The following is an 18,446-nucleotide window of genomic DNA, read 5'->3' as shown; positions in this document are numbered from 1 at the left end:
TATCAAGATTCTTCTTCCTATTTTGTAAACACTTGGAATTTCCTAAAGTGGATCATTTTAGTACATTGTATGACTTCTTTGCTTAATCCATTCTATAATTAAATTTAACTTAATGATATATTAAAGGGTTTAAGTGTTGTACGTGCATACAAATGTTATAAATGTAGTTGGTGATGTTGATAGGCATTCAATGTAGTGAGTCCCTAAGAACCACAGTTAAAATTATCTGAGTGGGTGCCTGAGAAATTCAGTGGTTCACCAATTACAATTATTTATTTCGATTTCTTGCATTGTTCTTTTTCTTAAACTGTACTGTTAAGCTTCTTGATGAGCACAACATCGAGCAGTGGAACCATGAGTTTATTAACTATAATGTGTGTATCTGTATTTGTTGAAATTAAATCCGTGGTGACTGGCTAATTGTTTTGGTAACGTCTTAACTAGCATGTTGTGATCTTGTGTACATCTGTGCAAAGCACATGTGCAACAGTTGAAACAGCAATTGTCTGGTCGGCTGACAACAAGGTTTATTTAGTTAGTCAATGCTGTCCACTCTTATAAGTTGGTACAATTTTCATTTTGTTTGGAAGTTTACCTGTTCAAAATGATAGGTTGCTGATGTATATCAATATTTCTGAGATCTCTTGTGTAACAATATTAAGTTGGTAGTGTGGCCGTGCCAGCAATCGGAGGGTTGCTGGTTACTGGGGTTCAATCCCCACCTTCTACCATCCTAGTCACGTCCGTTGTGTCCTTTGGCAAGACACTTCACCCTTGCTCCTGATGGGTGCTGGTTAGCGCCTTGCATGGCAGCTCCCGCCATCAGTGTGTGAATGGGTGAATGTGGAAATACTGTCAAAGCGCTTTGAGTACCTTGAAGGTAGAAAAGCGCTATACAAGTATAACCCATTTATCATTTATAATATTATTTCCATGTCAATTCCATTAGAGGCAATTAAGGTCTTGGATTAAATTTGTTCACAATTGTGATTATTTCCTCTTCTGTCCTCTTCTCATCTCTAACAAAAAGTCAGTAGTGCCTGGCCTTGCTCTGTGTGTACATATCATTTAGCCAACATTCCTGTTATTAAAAATCATTACAGATACATTAATTAAAGATTTAAGGGCTCGAAATAAATGGCATTCATGTCTAACCGTATGTGTATGTTATAAAATACAAATGATGGATGTTTATTTTCATCTTCCTCTCCTTACAATGCCACCAGCTGAATCTACTGAAGGAAATACATCAGGATGAACTTGGTCGCATATCTGAAGACCTGGAGGATGAACTTGGAGCTCGGACCAGTATGGACAAGAAACTAGCTGAACTACGAACTGAGGTGTGGAATATGTTCTTTTTTTTCATTCTTTGAAGCTGTCACCTTACAATTTGGTACTCTTTGGTCGACTCAACCATCACATTTTTCTTTAGATATTTTTGTGTTGTCTCTATTTAGGTTGGGATTACTCAAAATATACAGTGGGGGAAATGAGTATTTGCTCCCTTTCTAATTTTGGAAATGTATCATTTTGCAATATGATATTATATGAATATTACACATTTTTTATAGTGAATGTATTCTGTTAGAGAGACAGAAGGTAAAAATGCAATATTTATTTGATGCAGTAAAATCCATATTTAATCCCCGAACAACCAGCTAGCACTGTGACCCCCACAGAGCGATTATGGGTCTATAAAACCAACAAATGAGTCCTGTCCCTTTAAGAAAGTACAGCCGTATCCCAATAGCTCACAACTGAAAATACTCATAACTGTCCCACATTGGAATTAATTCAAATCCAATAATCCATTCTGGTACCCCCAAAAACACCACCATTTTAAATGTGAATTGCTTTTTAAATATTAAAAACTGACTTCAACGGTATCTTTATCTTTTCCATATTTTCATGGATAAATATCCTCCTTTCAAAAATTATTTTAAGTAAAGTGTATTATATTTATATATCACTTAGAGACTCAAAGCACTTTTACATTGTGAAACCCATTATCTACATCGTTTTCAAGCTATATTTAGAAGGTGTTGTAGGTGTGGGTGGCACTGGGAGAATGGTGGGTTAAGTGTTGGATGGCGGAGGCTAGAATCGAACCTGGAACCCTCAAGTTACTGGCATGGCCGCTCTACCCTCTGAGCCACACCACCCTGTTTTAAAGCCTTTGGGACATGTTAACACCCTTGGCTGGCGTTATATCTTAGACCAGGGGTCGGCAACCTTTACCACTCAAAGAGCCATTTTGGCAAGTTTCACAAATTAAAGAAAGTGATGGGAGCCACAAAAAAAATTTACAATTTAAAATGAAAAACACTGCATACAGAGCTTAAATGCTTTGTGCTATATTAACCAGGGGTCTCCGACACACGCACCGGCACGCACTTTAATGTGGACATTTGATGTTAGTGCAGCCCGCGAGTTTTGAATGAATGGCGCTTGATAGCGTCATACTTGCCAATCCTCTCATTTTTCCCCGGGAGACTCCCGAATATCAGAGCGTGATGACACCGCCCTCTACAGTCTGCCCTAACAGTGTACCTGCTTGACCACACGTAAGTGACAGCAAGGCGTACTACCTCAGCAACCACACATCTTACACTGACGGTGCCAATACCCAGAATCCCATGCAGCACTAACTCTTCCGTACTAGTTCAGCAACCACACATCTTACACTGACGGTACCAATACACATCTGACACTGACGGTACCAATACACATCTTACACTGACGGTACCAATACCCAGAATCCCATGCAGCACTAACTCTTCCGCTCAACCAACGCAAGGAGAGGGGGGGGGGGGGGGGGGTTGATGTGTGGGGGGGTTGTGGTAGCGGGGTGTATAATCTAGACCGGAAGAGTTAGGACTGCATGGGATTCTGGGTAATGGTTGTGTTGTGTTTATGTTGTGTTACAGTGCAGATGTTCTCCAGAAATGTGTTTTTCATTCTTTTTTGGTGTGGGTTCACAGTGTGGCGCATATTCGTAACGTAACAATGTTAAAGTTGTTTGATACGGCTACCGTCAGTGTAAGCTGTGTGGCTGATGAGTAAGTATGCTTTGCTGTCTCCTGTGTGTGCGATTAATAACAACATGCAACATGCGGCTGGACTGGCACGCTGTATGTAAATGCTATAGAGGACAATTACTGCAGTGCAATCAGGGCACGCCCTTTATCTAGTATTTATAGTCTAAATAGGATTATTTTTTCCCTGGGAGTTATTTATGAGAGACACTGAGATCCATAAGTCTCCTGGGAAAATCGGGGGGTCGGCAAGTATGTAGCTGAGCCGCATCAGAGTGGTCAAAGAGCCGCATGCGGCTCCGGAGCCGCGGGTTGCCGACCCCTGTCTTAGACCAAGGGTCGGCAACAAGCAGCTCTAGAGCGGCTCTTTAGCGCCGCCCTAGTGGCTCCCATTGAGCTTTTTAAAACATTTATTAAAATGGAAAAAGGTGGGGGAATATATATTTTTGATTTAATATGGTTTCTGTAGGACAAACATGACAAACCTCACTTGTTAGAAATCCCACTGTTTATATTAAACATGCTTCACAGATGAAAGTATTTGGCGAGCACCATTCTATCCTACTAATTTGGCGATCCTTGAACGCACCGTAGTTTGTTTACATACACAACGTTCTCTGACACTGCCACGGTTTATTAATACGATTAACAACAACAACTACGCTTTTAGTTTCTGTTATGAAAATGGACAATTAAAATATGGTGGATTGGACCAACATTAAAATATCTATAACTTGGACTTACCATGACTAGTTTATTTGCACAACCAGGTCTTCGTAGTTATATTTAGACATAGCAACCACAAAAGAACACAAACTAATGTGATGTATTGTCCCTTTTTTACGTTTAGTTCTGCTCTCAAACACTGCTAATATACACGTAGTAGAGAATAAACTTGTATCACAGAAAGTTTCTCAAACAAATTAAATGTTCAAACATTTTACAAAGAGATCGCTGCAGACACAAGCGGTCTGATTGTATTCCACAATATGATAAAAGTGATATTTTTAAGAGCCATTGACGCCCTTGTTTTTTACCTGACTTTATTACCTTTATGAGCCACTTATTTTGGTACTCTATGAAAGCTATTTTCTATCTCTCTATATGAATGACTGGAACACCCAAGAACAGAACAGCAATACGTAATTTTCTGCTCAAACTCTACACTCTCTCTCACTTGTTTTAATGCTACGCCCACGAAGAAGAACAGCGGAAATGACGTCATATGCAACCCATACCTTTGGCCATTCAAAGCCAGTAATTTCCAGGAGTTACCTCACCCTCTGAGAAACCTCCGTTTTACTAATGTTTTCCAATGTTGTAAAAATGTGTAAAATAAATATTACATTTCAACATTTCTGTCAAAGATTTGTGTCAGCCTGCGATACATAGTCATTTTGATAGTAGGCTGATATAGACACTTGCATCATGTGTTGCCTTTATTATAACGCTTATATAAGGCTTTTAAAGGCCTACTGAAAGCCACTACTACCGACCACGCAGTCTGATAGTTTATATATCAATGATGAAATTTTAACATTATAACACATGCCAATACGGCCGGGTTAATTTATAAAGTGACATTTTAAATTTGCCGCTAAACTTCCGGTTCGAAACGCCTCTGAGGATGACGTATGCGCGTGACGTAGACCGGCGAACACGGGTATGCCTTCCACATTGAAGCCAATACGAAAAAGCTCTGTTTTCATTTCATAATTCCACAGTATTCTGGACATCTGTGTTCGTGAATCTGTTTCAATCATGTTCATTGCATTATGAAGAAGGAAGCTGAGCAAGCAAAGAAGAAAGTTGTCGGTGCGAAATGGACGTATTTTTCGAACGTAGTCAGCCACAACAGTACACAGCCGGCGCTTCTTTGTTTACATTCCCGAAAGATGCAGTCAAGATGGAAGAACTCGGATAACAGAGAGTCTAACCAGGAGGACTTTTGACATCGATACACAGACGCCTGTAGAGAACTGGGACAACACAGACTCTTACCAGGATTACTTTGATTTGGATGACAAAGACGCAGACGTGCTACTGTGAGTATGCAGCTTTGGCTTCTAAACATTTGATCGCTTGACCGTATGTACGCAACTTTTTTTTGCGTATGTACGTAACTTTTTAAAAATATATAAGCTTTATGAACCTTGGGTTAGGTGAACGGTCTTTTGGGCTGAGTGATTGTGTGTGTTGATCGGGTGTTTGAATTGTATTGGCATGTTCTATGGAGCTAGGAGCTAGCATAGGAGCTAGCATAACACGTACCGTACCGTACGTGCGCGTCACGTACGTAACTTTTTTTAAATATATAAGCTTTATGAACCTTGGGTTAGGTGAACGGTCTTTTGGGCTGAGTGATTGTGTGTGTTGATCAGGTGTTTGAATTGTATTGGCGTGTTCTATGGAGCTAGGAGCTAGCAGAGGAGCTAGGAGCTAGCATAACAAACACGCAGGTGTTATTATGCAGGATTAATTTGTGGCATATTAAATATAAGCCTGGTTGTGCTGTGGCTAATAGAGTATATATATGTCTTGAGTTTATTTACTGTTGTAGTCATTCCCAGCTGAATATCAGGTACCGTGAGTATGCAGCCTTGGCTGCTAAACATTTGACAACTTGACCGTATGTGCGCGTCACGTACGTAACTTTTTAAAAATATATAAGCTTTATGAACCTTGGGTTAGGTGAACGGTCTTTTGGGCTGAGTGATTGTGTGTGTTGATCAGGTGTTTGAATTGTATTGGCGTGTTCTATGGAGCTAGGAGCTAGCAGAGGAGCTAGGAGCTAGCATAACAAACACGCAGGTGTTTTTATGCAGGATTAATTTGTGGCATGTTAAATATAAGCCTGGTTGTGTTGTGGCTAATAGAGTATATATATGTCTTGTGTTTATTTACTGTTGTAGTCATTCCCAGCTGAATATCAGGTCACCCCCGGCTCTCACAGCATCTTCCCTATCTGAATAGCTTCAACTCCCCACTAGTCCTTCACTTGCACTTTACTCATCCACAAATCTTTCATCCTCGCTCAAATTAATGGGGAAATTGTCGCTTTCTCGGTCCGAATCTCTCTCACTTCATGCGGCCATCATTGTAAACAATAGGGAACTTTGCGTATATGTTCAACTGACTACGTCACGCTACTTCCGGTAGGGGCAAGCCTTTTTTTTATCAGATACCAAAAGTTGCAATCTTTATCGTCGTTGTTCTATACTAAATCCTTTCAGCAAAAATATGGCAATATCGCGAAATGATCAAGTATGACACATAGAATAGATCTGCTATCCCCGTTTAAATAAAAAAAAATTCATTTCAGTAGGCCTTTAATTTTTGCGACTACAGACAATTTTTTAAATGTATTTTTAGTTCGATATGGCTCTTTTAACATTTTGAGTTGTCGACCCCCTGCACCATACTGACGCTCCTTCAGCGTCAGTATGGTGCAGATTGTGAAGCTCTATGTTCGTATTGCTTCACCAAATTGGCTACACGCAGATCTCAATCATGTTTTTCCATGATTTCTGTCTTTAATTCAATGAATATTGCCGAAGTTTTCTTCCTAGCACCGCCCTTCACACTCACTTTTTTTGTTTCCATTGTATAAAAAAAATGTATGCCTTGCTAGCTATTAGTAAATGCTAGCGAGTGAGACCCTGAATGTTTTGATCAAATCTTACGGGCTTCACTGTGGCATTTGCTTCGCCAATTTGTAGTGGGGAGCCTCGTAACTCAAATTTCTTAGGTCACGCCAAGCTGAGGTACCACAGTTCTCTTAATCTAAAATATTATTTTTATTGTATTCATAATATTTGTTTTTATTATACAGACAAACAATATAATGGAAACATTAAAATAGACAGCAAACTGTCGATTATTCATTTAAACAGCGAAAGTTTGTTAGCAAACTATAACAACGTGAAGCATTTTTTGGAACAATTCAACAAACCCTTCAAAGTTATCGCTATCTCAGAAACATGGATGGATGCTAAAAAAGGAATAGATTTTGACCTGGAAGGATATGAGCTAAATTATATCAACAGAACCAACAAGAACGGAGGGGGAGTAGCTGTGAATGTGATGAAGAACCTAAACTACAAAGTGGTAAAAAATATCCATCCATCCATCCATTCATTTTCTTCCGCTTATCAGAGGTCGAGTCGCGGGGCAGTAGCCTAAGCAGAGAAGCCCAGACTTCCCTCTCCGCAGCCACCTCGTCCAGCTCCTCCCGGGGGATTCTGAGGCGTTCCCAGGCCAGCTGGGAGATATAGTCTTCCCAACGTGTCCTGGGTCTTCCCCGTGGCCTCCTACCGGTCGGACGTGCCCTAAACACCTCACTAGCTATTTATAATATCTTAGAATGTATAACCATTGAAATATATAATGAAAAAAGGAAAAATGTACTCATCAGTTGTTTATATAGATCAGTGTTTTTCAACCACTAGTGTGCCGTGAGATACAGTCTGGTGTGCCGTGGGAGATGATCTAATTTCATCTGTTTGGGTTAAAAATATTTTTTGCAAACCAGTAATTATAGTCTGCAAACTATGTGTTGTTGTTGAGTGTCGGTGCTGTCTAGAGCTCGGCAGAGTAACCGTGTAATACTCTTCTATATCTGTAGGTGGCAGCCGGTAGCTAATTGCTTTGTAGATGTCGGAAACAACGGGAGGCAGCGTGCAGGTAAAAAGGTATCTAATGCTTAAACCAAAAATAAACAAAAGGTCAGTGCTCCTAAGAAAAGGCATTGAAGCTTAGGGAAGGCTATGCAGAACGAAACTAAAACTGAACTGGCTACAAAGTAAACAAAAACAGAATGCTGGACGACAGCAAAGACTTACTGTGGAGCAAAGGCGGCGTCCACAAAGTACATCCGAAAATGACATGACAATCAACAATGTCCCCACAAAGAAGGATAAAAACAACTGAAATATCCTTGATTGCTGATACAAAGTAGATGCGGGAAATATCGCTCAAAGGAAGACATGAAACTGCTACAGGAAAATACCAAAAAAAGAGAAAAAGCCACTAAAATATGATGATTTCTGCTGGTGGTGTGCCTCCGGATTTTTTCAACGCAAAAAATGTGCCTGGCTTAAAAAAAGGTTGAAAAACACTGATATATATCACCTAAGTCAAACATTGATACGTTTGATAACTGGATTAAGGCAACTTTTACTGAAATCAGTCAAACAATAACTTTCTTATGTGGAGACTTCAACATTGACCTCTTGAACCCTAACAAACAAAATACCATAGATGACTTTTAAGGCTGCAGCTAACGATTATTTTTCTATCGATTAATCTATAGATTATTTTTTTCGATTAATCGGTTAATCTATAGATTATTTTTTTCGATTAATCTATAGATTATTTTTCCTTTTACCGATTATTTTTTTATTCAAAATGAAGATGAAAAAATAAATGTAGGCCCGTTTTTTCAAAAGGCATGGCTTTTATTTACAAAAAAAAAGAAGTATGGCCACTCAGTCAACATTGACAACAACATTACTAAATATTCTGTAACAATGTAAACATTTAAAACTTTTAACATTTAACAAAATTAAAAGTAGCTTATTTGCTTTTTAAAGTGCAAATATAAAAGTCAACTACCAGTGCAAATCTTAATATTCTGCAATAGTATAAGCATTTCAAAATTAAAAGTATTGCTTATTTTGCTTTAAATTGTGCAAAAATAAAGATAAACATCCAATACAAAAAAGTGCCAATCTAAATATTCTGGAGCACTGTAAACATTAAGTATTGCTTTTAAAATGTGCAAAATAAACATCCAGTCCAACACAGTACACAATAACCAATTCTACTCATTCCAGTGAGTGACTAACAGTTGTAATGAAGAAAGGTTAGCATGTGTACATGCTCTGGTTCTTTTCATGTTTACAATATTCCCAGCAGCTGAAAATAGGCGCTCAGAAGGGGTCGATGTGGCTGGAACTGAGAGCTAATTAGCCTTCACCTCAAACCAGGACTGCGAGTGAGCTGAGCTGCAGTTTTAAGTTTCTAGAAGGTCAACGGGCTCATAGTGATGTTACTAGTAGTTGACTGGGAGGTGTTTATTATCATTTGGGGAGAGTCCGCTGCCTGATGCTCACCTGCTAAACACCTATCTGCTCCACGCTGAAGCGCTGACTACATGCGCTCTGAATGCGCACTGCTGATTGGCTGACAATGCTTTGTGTGTAACCAATCAGATGGTTGTGTGGGTGGGACAATGCTGCGTGCTGAGACAGAGGCAGTAGGAGCAAAGCAGCTTGTTAAGACTTTAGCTTTAGCTTAGAAACTCGTTCGGTACACCCCCGTACCGAACCGAAAGCCCCGTACCGAAACGGTTCAATACAAAACACGTACCGTTACACCCCTAGCAGATACAAATGACACATTCATGTTTTTGTGTAATTATGACAACGTATGCTCGCGCGGACGATTGACTAGTTGATGGTTTTCTTTTCAAATGTTCGTTCATAGCCGTTGTGCTGCTATGATAGGCCATTTCCGCTCGACACAGTGTGCATACAACAACATTATTAGGCCGTTTATTGAAATACTCCCACACTTTTGACCACTTTTGGCATGCTTTTTCCCCCTCGCTCGCACCGCTCGCATCGTCTGCTTTGATCGTCTGCTTTGCGCTTCGCCATGACGGTAGTGTGACGTAAATATGCAACGCGTCGACGCACAAAAACGGCGTCGACGTATTTACGTAACCGATGACGTCGACTACGTCGACGCGTCGTTTCAGCCTTAATGACTTTATGGACACAATGTACAGCTTGAGTTTATATCCTAAAATCACAAGGCCAAGCAGAATCTCAGGACACAGTGAAACACTTTTTGATAATATTTTTACTAGAGATGTCCGATAATGGCTTTGTTGAGTTGGGGGGCTTTGGGGGCGGCGGGGTTTGGTGGTAGCGGGGGAGTATATTGTAGCGTCCCGGAAGAGTTAGTGCTGCAAGGGGTTCTGGGTATTTGTTATGTTGTGTTTATGTTGTGTTACGGTGCGGATGTTCTCCCGAAATGTGTTTGCCATTCTTGTTTGGTGTGGGTTCACAGTGTGGCGCATATTTGTAACTGTGTTAAAGTTGTTTATACGACCACCCTCTGTGTGACCTGTATGGCTGTTGATCAAGTATGCCTTGCATTCACTTGTGTGTGTAAAAGCCGCATATATTATGTGACTGGGTCGGCACGCAAAGGCAGTGTCTTTAAGGTTTATTGGCGCTCTGTACTTCTCCCTATGTCCGTGTACACAGCGGCGTTTTAAAAAGTTATAAATTGTACTTTTTGAAACCGATACCGATAATTTTGAAACCAATACCGATAATTTCCGATATTACATTTTAAAGCATTTATCGGCTGATATTATCGGACATCTCTAATTTTTACTAATGATTTTGATAATAATACCACAAGTGGCCGACATCAGTGATCATCTGCTAGTTTTCAGAATGACTAAAAAATGTTTGCAACAAGAAGAATACATTATATAGAACATTTATAACACAAAGATCTACAGAGGCAGAAAACAAATACAAAACGTATATGAACAAGCTAACTGGCATACTACGAACATGTAGAAAATAATATTGCAGTCAATTATTGAACCAGAACAAAAACAATATGAGAGCAACATGAAGCATCCTAAATAACATTATTAAAAATGGAGATAAGAATGATTATCCTAAATACTTCTCAGATGACATGACAACAATAACAACAACAAATGCATGCACCAAACGCCTGCTGGATAAACTCCAGGGAAACATCAAATGGGCACGAATGGAGGTTAAACCAAGCAAATCCCGCAGTATCTCCATCATCAAGGGCCAGCTCACCAATGAGAGGTTCCACATCAACAACGAGCCAATACCAACAGTTCTAGAAAAGCCTATCAAAAGCCTTGGCCACTGGTATAGCGCAGAACTCAAATACTCCAAGCAGGTGGACCAACTCAGGCAGGATACAATCAGTGGCCTCAATCAGATCAATAACACCGCTCTCCCTGGGAAGCTGAAACTGTGGTGCTTTCAGTTTGGGCTGCTGCCCCGTCTCATGTGGCCAATTTCCATCTATGAGGTAGCTCTGTCCCATGCCAATCGGCTGGAGAGGCTGGTGAATGCACAAGTGAGGAAATGGCTTGGACTGCCGAGATGTCTTAGCAGCGTAGGCCTGTATGGCAACGGAGCCCTCTCCTTACCGATCTCAAGCGTGGTGGAGGAGTACAAATGTGCCAAATCAAGACTGGAAATTACTCTCACAGACTCCCGGGATCCATTCGTCAGAGGTGCTGCTCCAACCCTAGCGACAGGGAGGAAATGGAATCCATCTGCAGCAGTCGCAGTGGCAAAGACTGCCCTCAGACACCGGGATATAGTGGGGCATGTCCAATATGGCAGAGGGGGCCTTGGTGTGGAAGCAACAACACCCACGTGGCAAAAGGCAACTGCAACCGAACGGCGGCACATGGTGGTGGAGGAAGTGCGCCACCAGGAGGAAGCAGCCAGGTGTGCCAAGGCAGTCTCCCAAGCCCAGCAGGGCCGCTGGATGAGGTGGGAGGGCGTGGAGAGGAGAACAATCACGTGGAACAAAATATGGAGCATGGAGTCTAATAGACTAAGTTTCATCATTAGAGCCACATATAATGTCCTGCCCTCTCCAACCAACCTACATCTCTGGTATGGAGAGGACCCAGCCTGTCTCCAGTGTACAGTCCCAGCAACCCTCAAACACATCTTGGTAGGTTGCAAGACCAGTCTGACTCAAGGGAGATACACCTGGCGCCACAACCAGGTACTGAAGTGCTTGGCTGCCGAACTTGAGAACAAGAGAGTGGTCACCAATGCCATGCCTTTAAATGCTCAGGCAACCTTCCCACGCAAAACAACTTTCATCCGGGAAGGAGAGAAACGGCGGACCAAGCCATCACCTCCAGACTTGGGCCCACTAAACGTAGCCCGATATTGGGAAATGCGGGTAGACCTCAGCCAGAGACTTATCTTCCCACCCGAAATTGCAGCAACCAGCCTGCGCCCAGACCTGGTCCTCTGGTCCATGTCCTGCCGCCGTGTCTTCATCGTTGAGCTAACGGTCCCATGGGAGGACGCCATCGATGAAGCATTCGAACGGAAGAGGCTGCGATATACCAACTTGGCAGCTGAAGCAGAGGCACGGGGCTGGAACGTGAAGGTGTGGCCAGTGGAGGTGGGCTGTAGAGGCTTTGTAGCCAGTTCCACCACAAGGCTCCTTAAAGAAGTAGGAATCAGAGGACAGGTCCAACGCAAGGCTATTAAAGAACTTTCCACCGCAGCAGAACGGAGCAGTCACTGGCTGTGGCTGAAGCGCAGGGATGCAGCATGGGCTGCCAAATAACCACGTGGTGCCACCATGCGACCCACACCCAGGTCTGATCAGCCTGTGGTGGGCCAACCTTGGCAGAGGGTGTCTTGTGATAAATGGCCGAAACGCCCAATGACGTCGGGGAACACAACTGAAGATGTGTTGTACTGGTGGCACCACGTGATTAGTGCCAAACTCCACCCCACCCAAGAGGACATCTCCAACCCCATTTAATTGTTGTGCTGAATATTTAGGGATCTTTAACAACTAGTCCTATTAAGAATCCAGATAGCCTACTCAGTGGCCTAGTGGTTAGAGTGTCCGCCCTGAGATCGGTAGGTTGTGAGTTCAAACCCCGGCCGAGTCATACCAAAGACTATAAAAATGGGACCCATTACCTCCCTGCTTGGCACTCAGCATCAAGGGTTGGAATTGGGGGTTAAATCACAAAAAATGATTCCTGGGCGCGGCACCGCTGCTGCCCACTGCTGCCCACTGCTGCCCACTGCTGCCCACTGCTCCCCTCACCTCCCAGGGGGTGAACAAGGGGATGGGTCAAATGCAGAGGACAAATTTCACCACACCTAGTGTGTGTGTGACAATCATTGGTACTTTAACTTTAACTTTAACTTTAACTTAGATGGAAATGTAAAAAAATTACAATATACACAAAGTAGGTGAAAGCTTCAATAAGTATTTTGTGAACATTGGACCAAATCTGGAGATCCCGAGTCAGCTGAGGTCTTGAATGACACTTAAGACATAAATCCCAACTCTATGTTCTTCTAAGGTGTGACAAAAGAGTAAATAATCAGTATTGTAAAAAAATTTAAATCCAAGATTTCAACTGATTGTAATGTAATTGATATGGAAACGATAAAAAAGGTTATTGAGGAGATTTCAGAACCTTTAAAATATATCAGCAACCTATCATTTCAAATAGGCAAATTCCCAGATAAAATGAAAATAGGAAAAGTCGTACCAAGTTATAAGACTGGTGACAAACACCAGTTTACAAACTACGGACATGTTTCTCTATTATTGAAAAACTTTAACAACAGATTAGAGACATTCATAAATAAAAAATAAAACACACACAGACAAACAATATGGATACAGAGCCAACATCTCAACATCAATGGCATTAATCCAAATAATGAAAGAGATCACCAATGCAATAGATAGCAAAAAATGTGTAGTTGCAGTGTTTATGGATTTAACAAAAGCATTTGACATCTTAATAAACAAATGAGAAAGATATGGAATCAAGAGGGTTGGTCTTGAACTGGGTAAGAAGCTACTAAACCAGGGGTCGGCAACCCAAAATGTTGAAAGAGCCATATTGGACCAAAAATACAAAAAAAAATCTGTCTGGAGCCGCAAACAATTAAAAGCCATATTACATGTGTCATGAGATATACATTTAATTAAGATGACTTAAAGGAAACTAAATGAGCTCAAATATAGCTACAAATGAGGCATAATGATGCAATATGTACATATCGCTAGCCTAAATAGCATGTTAGCATCGATTAGCTTGCAGGCATGCAGTGACCAAATATGTCTGATTAGCACTCCACACAAGTCAATAACATCAACAAAACTCACCTTTGTGCACTCATGCACAACGTTAAAAGTGTGGTGGACAAAATGAGACAGAAAAAGTGGCATAAAACACGTCCTAGAAAGTCGGAGAAATGTATACATGTAAAGAAACTATACGGTGAGTTCAAGGACCGCCAAAATAAGTAGGACAAAACGGCGCTCGCCAAATACTCGAATGAGTGAAGCATATTTAACATAAACAGTGTGATTTATAACAATTAGGGAGGTTTGTGTCATGTTTGTCCTCCTACAGAAACCATACTAAAACAAAAAAATAGATTTTTTTCCCCCTCATCTTTTTCCATTCTTCATACATTTTTGAAAAATCTCCAGAGAGCCACTAGGGCGGCGCTAAAGAGCCGCATGCGGCTCTAGAGCCGCGGGTTGCCGACCCCCGTACTAAACCAACAGGAAGCAATATGTGAAGATAGGCGGACACACTTCTACAGAGCTGAAAATATTTTGTGGCGTACCTCAGGGATCAATACTTGGACCAAAATTGTTCAATCTTTATATAAACGACATTTGTAAAGTTATAAAGGACTTAAAGTTACTATTATTTGCAGATGATACAACTGTGTTTTGTTCAGGAGAGAACACACAAAAGCTAATACAAATAATAACAAACGAAATTAACAAATCAAACACATTTTGGGTGTAATAATAGATGATAAAATGAACTGGAAACCTCATGTAATAAATACACAACATAAAGTAGCAAGAAACACGTCAATAATGAATAAAGCAAAATATATTTGGGCCAAAAATCACTTCATATTCTCTACTGCTTACAAGTGTTACCATATCTGAGTTATAGTGTAGAAATATGGGCCACCAACTACAAATGTACACTTCATTCATAAACAGTGTTACAAAAAAGGTAAATTAGAATAATACATAATGTTAGATATAAAGAACATGCAACCCCTTTAGTTATTAAATCACAAATATTGAAATTCAATATTTCAATATGAGTGCATTTGCAAACAGCTAAAGTTATGTACAAAGCAAACTAACCTGCTACCCAAGAATGTACAACAATTCTTCTCTACAAGATCTTAAACCCAAATAAGACCGATAGAAGTTTGGGGTTATAGAGAGAGTAATAAGTAATAATAATGTAAGAAACAGAAACTAACAGTCGCTCTGGTTCTACATGAAAGATTTCACCTGATAGGTTAAGGATGATTGTAAGAAAGGTGAGGGAGCAGCCCAAATTTTCAAGAGATGATCTAATGATGTTGTCAAGGGAGTTTGGAGCATAGTCAGCAAGAAAAACATTAATAACACACTTTGTTGTAATGAATTGACATCCTGCAATGCTCAAGAAGACAAGTGTATAGTCTGAAGTTTGACATTCAAGACCTGAATGAGTCACACAAGACCACAAAAAAAAACGTAATGTGGTCACATGACAGCACACTTAAGGTGGTTTTCATCATGTGGACTGTACTTGTTTGTTTGCAGAAACATGTTGAATAACATCACTACTGTCAAATTTGTAGGTGTAAACATTCTACTTTGTAATGTTTCTCTCACAGAAATCTAAATACAATAGCAAGAAACCACAATACACCACTACTACACTAGTACTGTTTACATTTTGTCTCTGTTAAAATAAAGCTACTATAAAAACGATGTAGTGCTCATATCTTTGTAAGGGATAAACTCTCAAAATACCTTCACGGAATAATTACATTTCCACAAAAAAGGTGAAGAATTAAGATGGTTTAATTCATGTTTAAGGGTTCAAAGTATGCTAATGGCTTTATTTGTTTTAGACATGCTTAACAAAACTAAAGTAAAATACATCACATTTACACGATTTCAACATGTCTGAAAAGAATCGCGGAATAATTTATTTAATCCTGCTTCTTCTTCATGTCGCAGTAATTACTGATAGTTTATTCACTTCCTGTGTTAAAATACTATTTTCCAAAAGGGTGAGGAAATAAAGAGATCTGTTAGCAACAGATCGATTTGTTTTTGTTTTGATGTCAAATATGTGGCTTTCCTTTTCAAAGTTAGCGTATGTTTTATGAATGAATCACATCATTGAAATCTGTCTGCCTCCCAGATGGAGAGGTTGCAGGTGGAGAATGCGGCAGAATGGGGTCGCAGAGAGCGCTTGGAAACAGACAAGCTGGCACTGGAGCGTGACAATAAGAAGCTGAAGGCTCAGGCTGAAGACCTGGAAGAACAGCTCGCAAAGAAACGTCGTCAGGCTGCATCAGCAATCGACACTGACCTAAAGACCATGCAGACTGAGTTGTTTGAGAAAAACAAGGTAAAAAAGCAATATTTTTGAAAATATGTATGTCTTTGTTGATGATTTAATGTTTGCAAATGCAAAGTTGGACAATTTCTAAGTCACTAACATACAGTATATTATATATGGACAAAATAATGAGGACATACTTTCTAGCTTAAACATGAGCCAGCCACAGCATGTTAAGATTTTTAATCTGTCCCACAGTGCTATTTTAAATTACTGTATAATAAATTACTGTGCAAATCTTAACTATTGCAATAATTTCTGTGATTTGTGTAGCGCCAGACTATGCTTTCTACTGATATGCAAGTCGTTACCGTAACTGTAGCATTTCAAAATATGGCCAATTTCCCATTAAAATGTGTAAAATAAGGGATTTTTAATTTAATCACAAATCGCCGTTATTTAAATAAAAAACAGTGGTACCGCAACTTATTAACTTTTGAGATATGTGCAGCCTCTCAGATTTTTGTACTGCTTTTCACTGCGAGCATAATTTCAGTTGAACGGTAAAACAATGACATGTTATGGAGACCACAAGGAAGTGTTTCAAATGTAGAAAACACATTTTTATATGACCCCTTTAAGTCTGGCATTGTGTGCCTGCAACTAAGATGCGCATTTTGGTGGAAACACCCATATTTAAGAGTTGCTTAAATATGGGTGTTTCCTGTCAAACTGCTTGTCCCTCTCAGAGTGTGGGGGGGCTGGAGCCTATCGCAGCTGCACTTGTGCGGAAGGCAGGCACCACCTCCTCGCAGTTAAATGGATCCTATTATGATTTTTTTTGTACATTTAAAACATTTCCTTGTGGTCCTCGTTACATGTCATCGTGGTGCTTTGTTTTAAATTTTTCATAGATTTAGTTTTCCAGACCATCTTCAAGCTGCTTTCTGACTATCTCTTCAGAATGTGCCGCTTTGTAGGTGATCTTATTTACGTGCCGAAGTCCTCCTCCTGGCAAACCCCTTCGACTGTCTTCTACCCGTCAGCCATTTTGTATTTTTTAACGCTTCCATATCGGGTCTACTAACGGAGTTCAAGTTAAACGTTAGAACCATACGCTACTTTTTATTAGAAACGGCAACAGTGTAGGATTGTAGTATAGACTTAGACTTAGACTTCCTTTTATTGTCATTCAAATTTGAACTTTGCATGTACATGCATTTGTATGCATGTGCAAGTACGAGCCAATCTGCCCCACACGAAAGGATAGAGACAAAATACGGAACTTATTGACTACAACTTTGGACTACGACTGAATAAAAATGGTGGACTCGCGCAAAGCTCTTCGGGTAAACCTCTACCTTATGTGGCGATATCCGCTGATGTAATGAAGGCAAAATACGTCACTGAAGCCTCAAATTTCAAACGGCTCGTTTTGAGCAAATTTGGAAGAAAGCAAGATTATTTGATAAATATCTTCAGCTTGCCCCCATGGTTGGATTTAAAATGTTTCGTGAGTTATGCAGATCCCAAATAAACAGGAAGGTACTAACAGGTAAGAGTTTGTTTTGTATTATAGGACAGTTTTAAGTACTTTTGGTCTAACGTGCCTCTGAAGCTGGAACAAGTCCAGTGCCCCTGGAAGGTGAAACTATCCAGAAAACTATCAAATGTATTCTGATCATTTCAATTAAGACACCTGGATACATTCATTTAGATTTGATAAAATTAAGGACCATAATGACACGCTGTATAAACTAACTAATGCACATCATTGATTCGTGAGTGCGGGGGACCACACAATCGGCCATGTTTTGGACATCGTGGTACTAAAGGACGATTATTAAACTTTGTGACTGTTTAAAAGAAAATGCAAATATAATGTAGTATCTATCAATCAATTTGATTGGTTTTTCGACTGGGTTAGGGTTAGCATTTGTGAAAATGTTTACAAACTGACCAGCAGTCCAGTGTGGAAAGAATTTAATTGGAAGGTGAATGTGAGATATTTTAAAAAGTTTCTAATTCCAAAATTCGACAAGACGAAAACTAATATGTAATGATGACTGTGTGAAAAGATAGGAAACCACATCTTTTGGGACTGCCCAAAACTCAAAAAATTTTGAGAGATAATTGGGGTGGAACCATACTTGCCAACCCTCCCGATTTTCCCGGGAGACTCCAGAATTTCAGTGCCCCTCCCGAAAATCTCCCGGGACAACCATTCT

The 18,446-nt window shown here is 40.2% G+C and overlaps 1 protein-coding gene across 5 annotated transcripts in view; it reads left to right on the top strand.

Annotated features, from left to right (window-relative positions):
• The window catches only part of ccdc102a (coiled-coil domain containing 102A), a 160,037-nt gene that overhangs the window by 113,606 nt on the left and 27,985 nt on the right, over positions 1-18,446 (top strand). For all 5 annotated transcript variants that reach the window (XM_062030230.1, XM_062030240.1, XM_062030262.1 and 2 more), the window contains exons 6-7: positions 1,227-1,343; positions 16,078-16,287. In XM_062030230.1, coding sequence (XP_061886214.1) covers positions 1,227-1,343; positions 16,078-16,287 — 327 coding nt within the window. The remainder of the gene's footprint in view (positions 1-1,226; positions 1,344-16,077; positions 16,288-18,446) is intronic.

The sequence above is a fragment of the Entelurus aequoreus genome, linkage group LG02 (assembly GCF_033978785.1).
Source record: "Entelurus aequoreus isolate RoL-2023_Sb linkage group LG02, RoL_Eaeq_v1.1, whole genome shotgun sequence".
Lineage (NCBI taxonomy): Eukaryota > Metazoa > Chordata > Actinopteri > Syngnathiformes > Syngnathidae > Entelurus > Entelurus aequoreus.
Note: the sequence above shows the minus strand (reverse complement) of the source record. Positions and strands in the feature narration are given on the sequence as shown.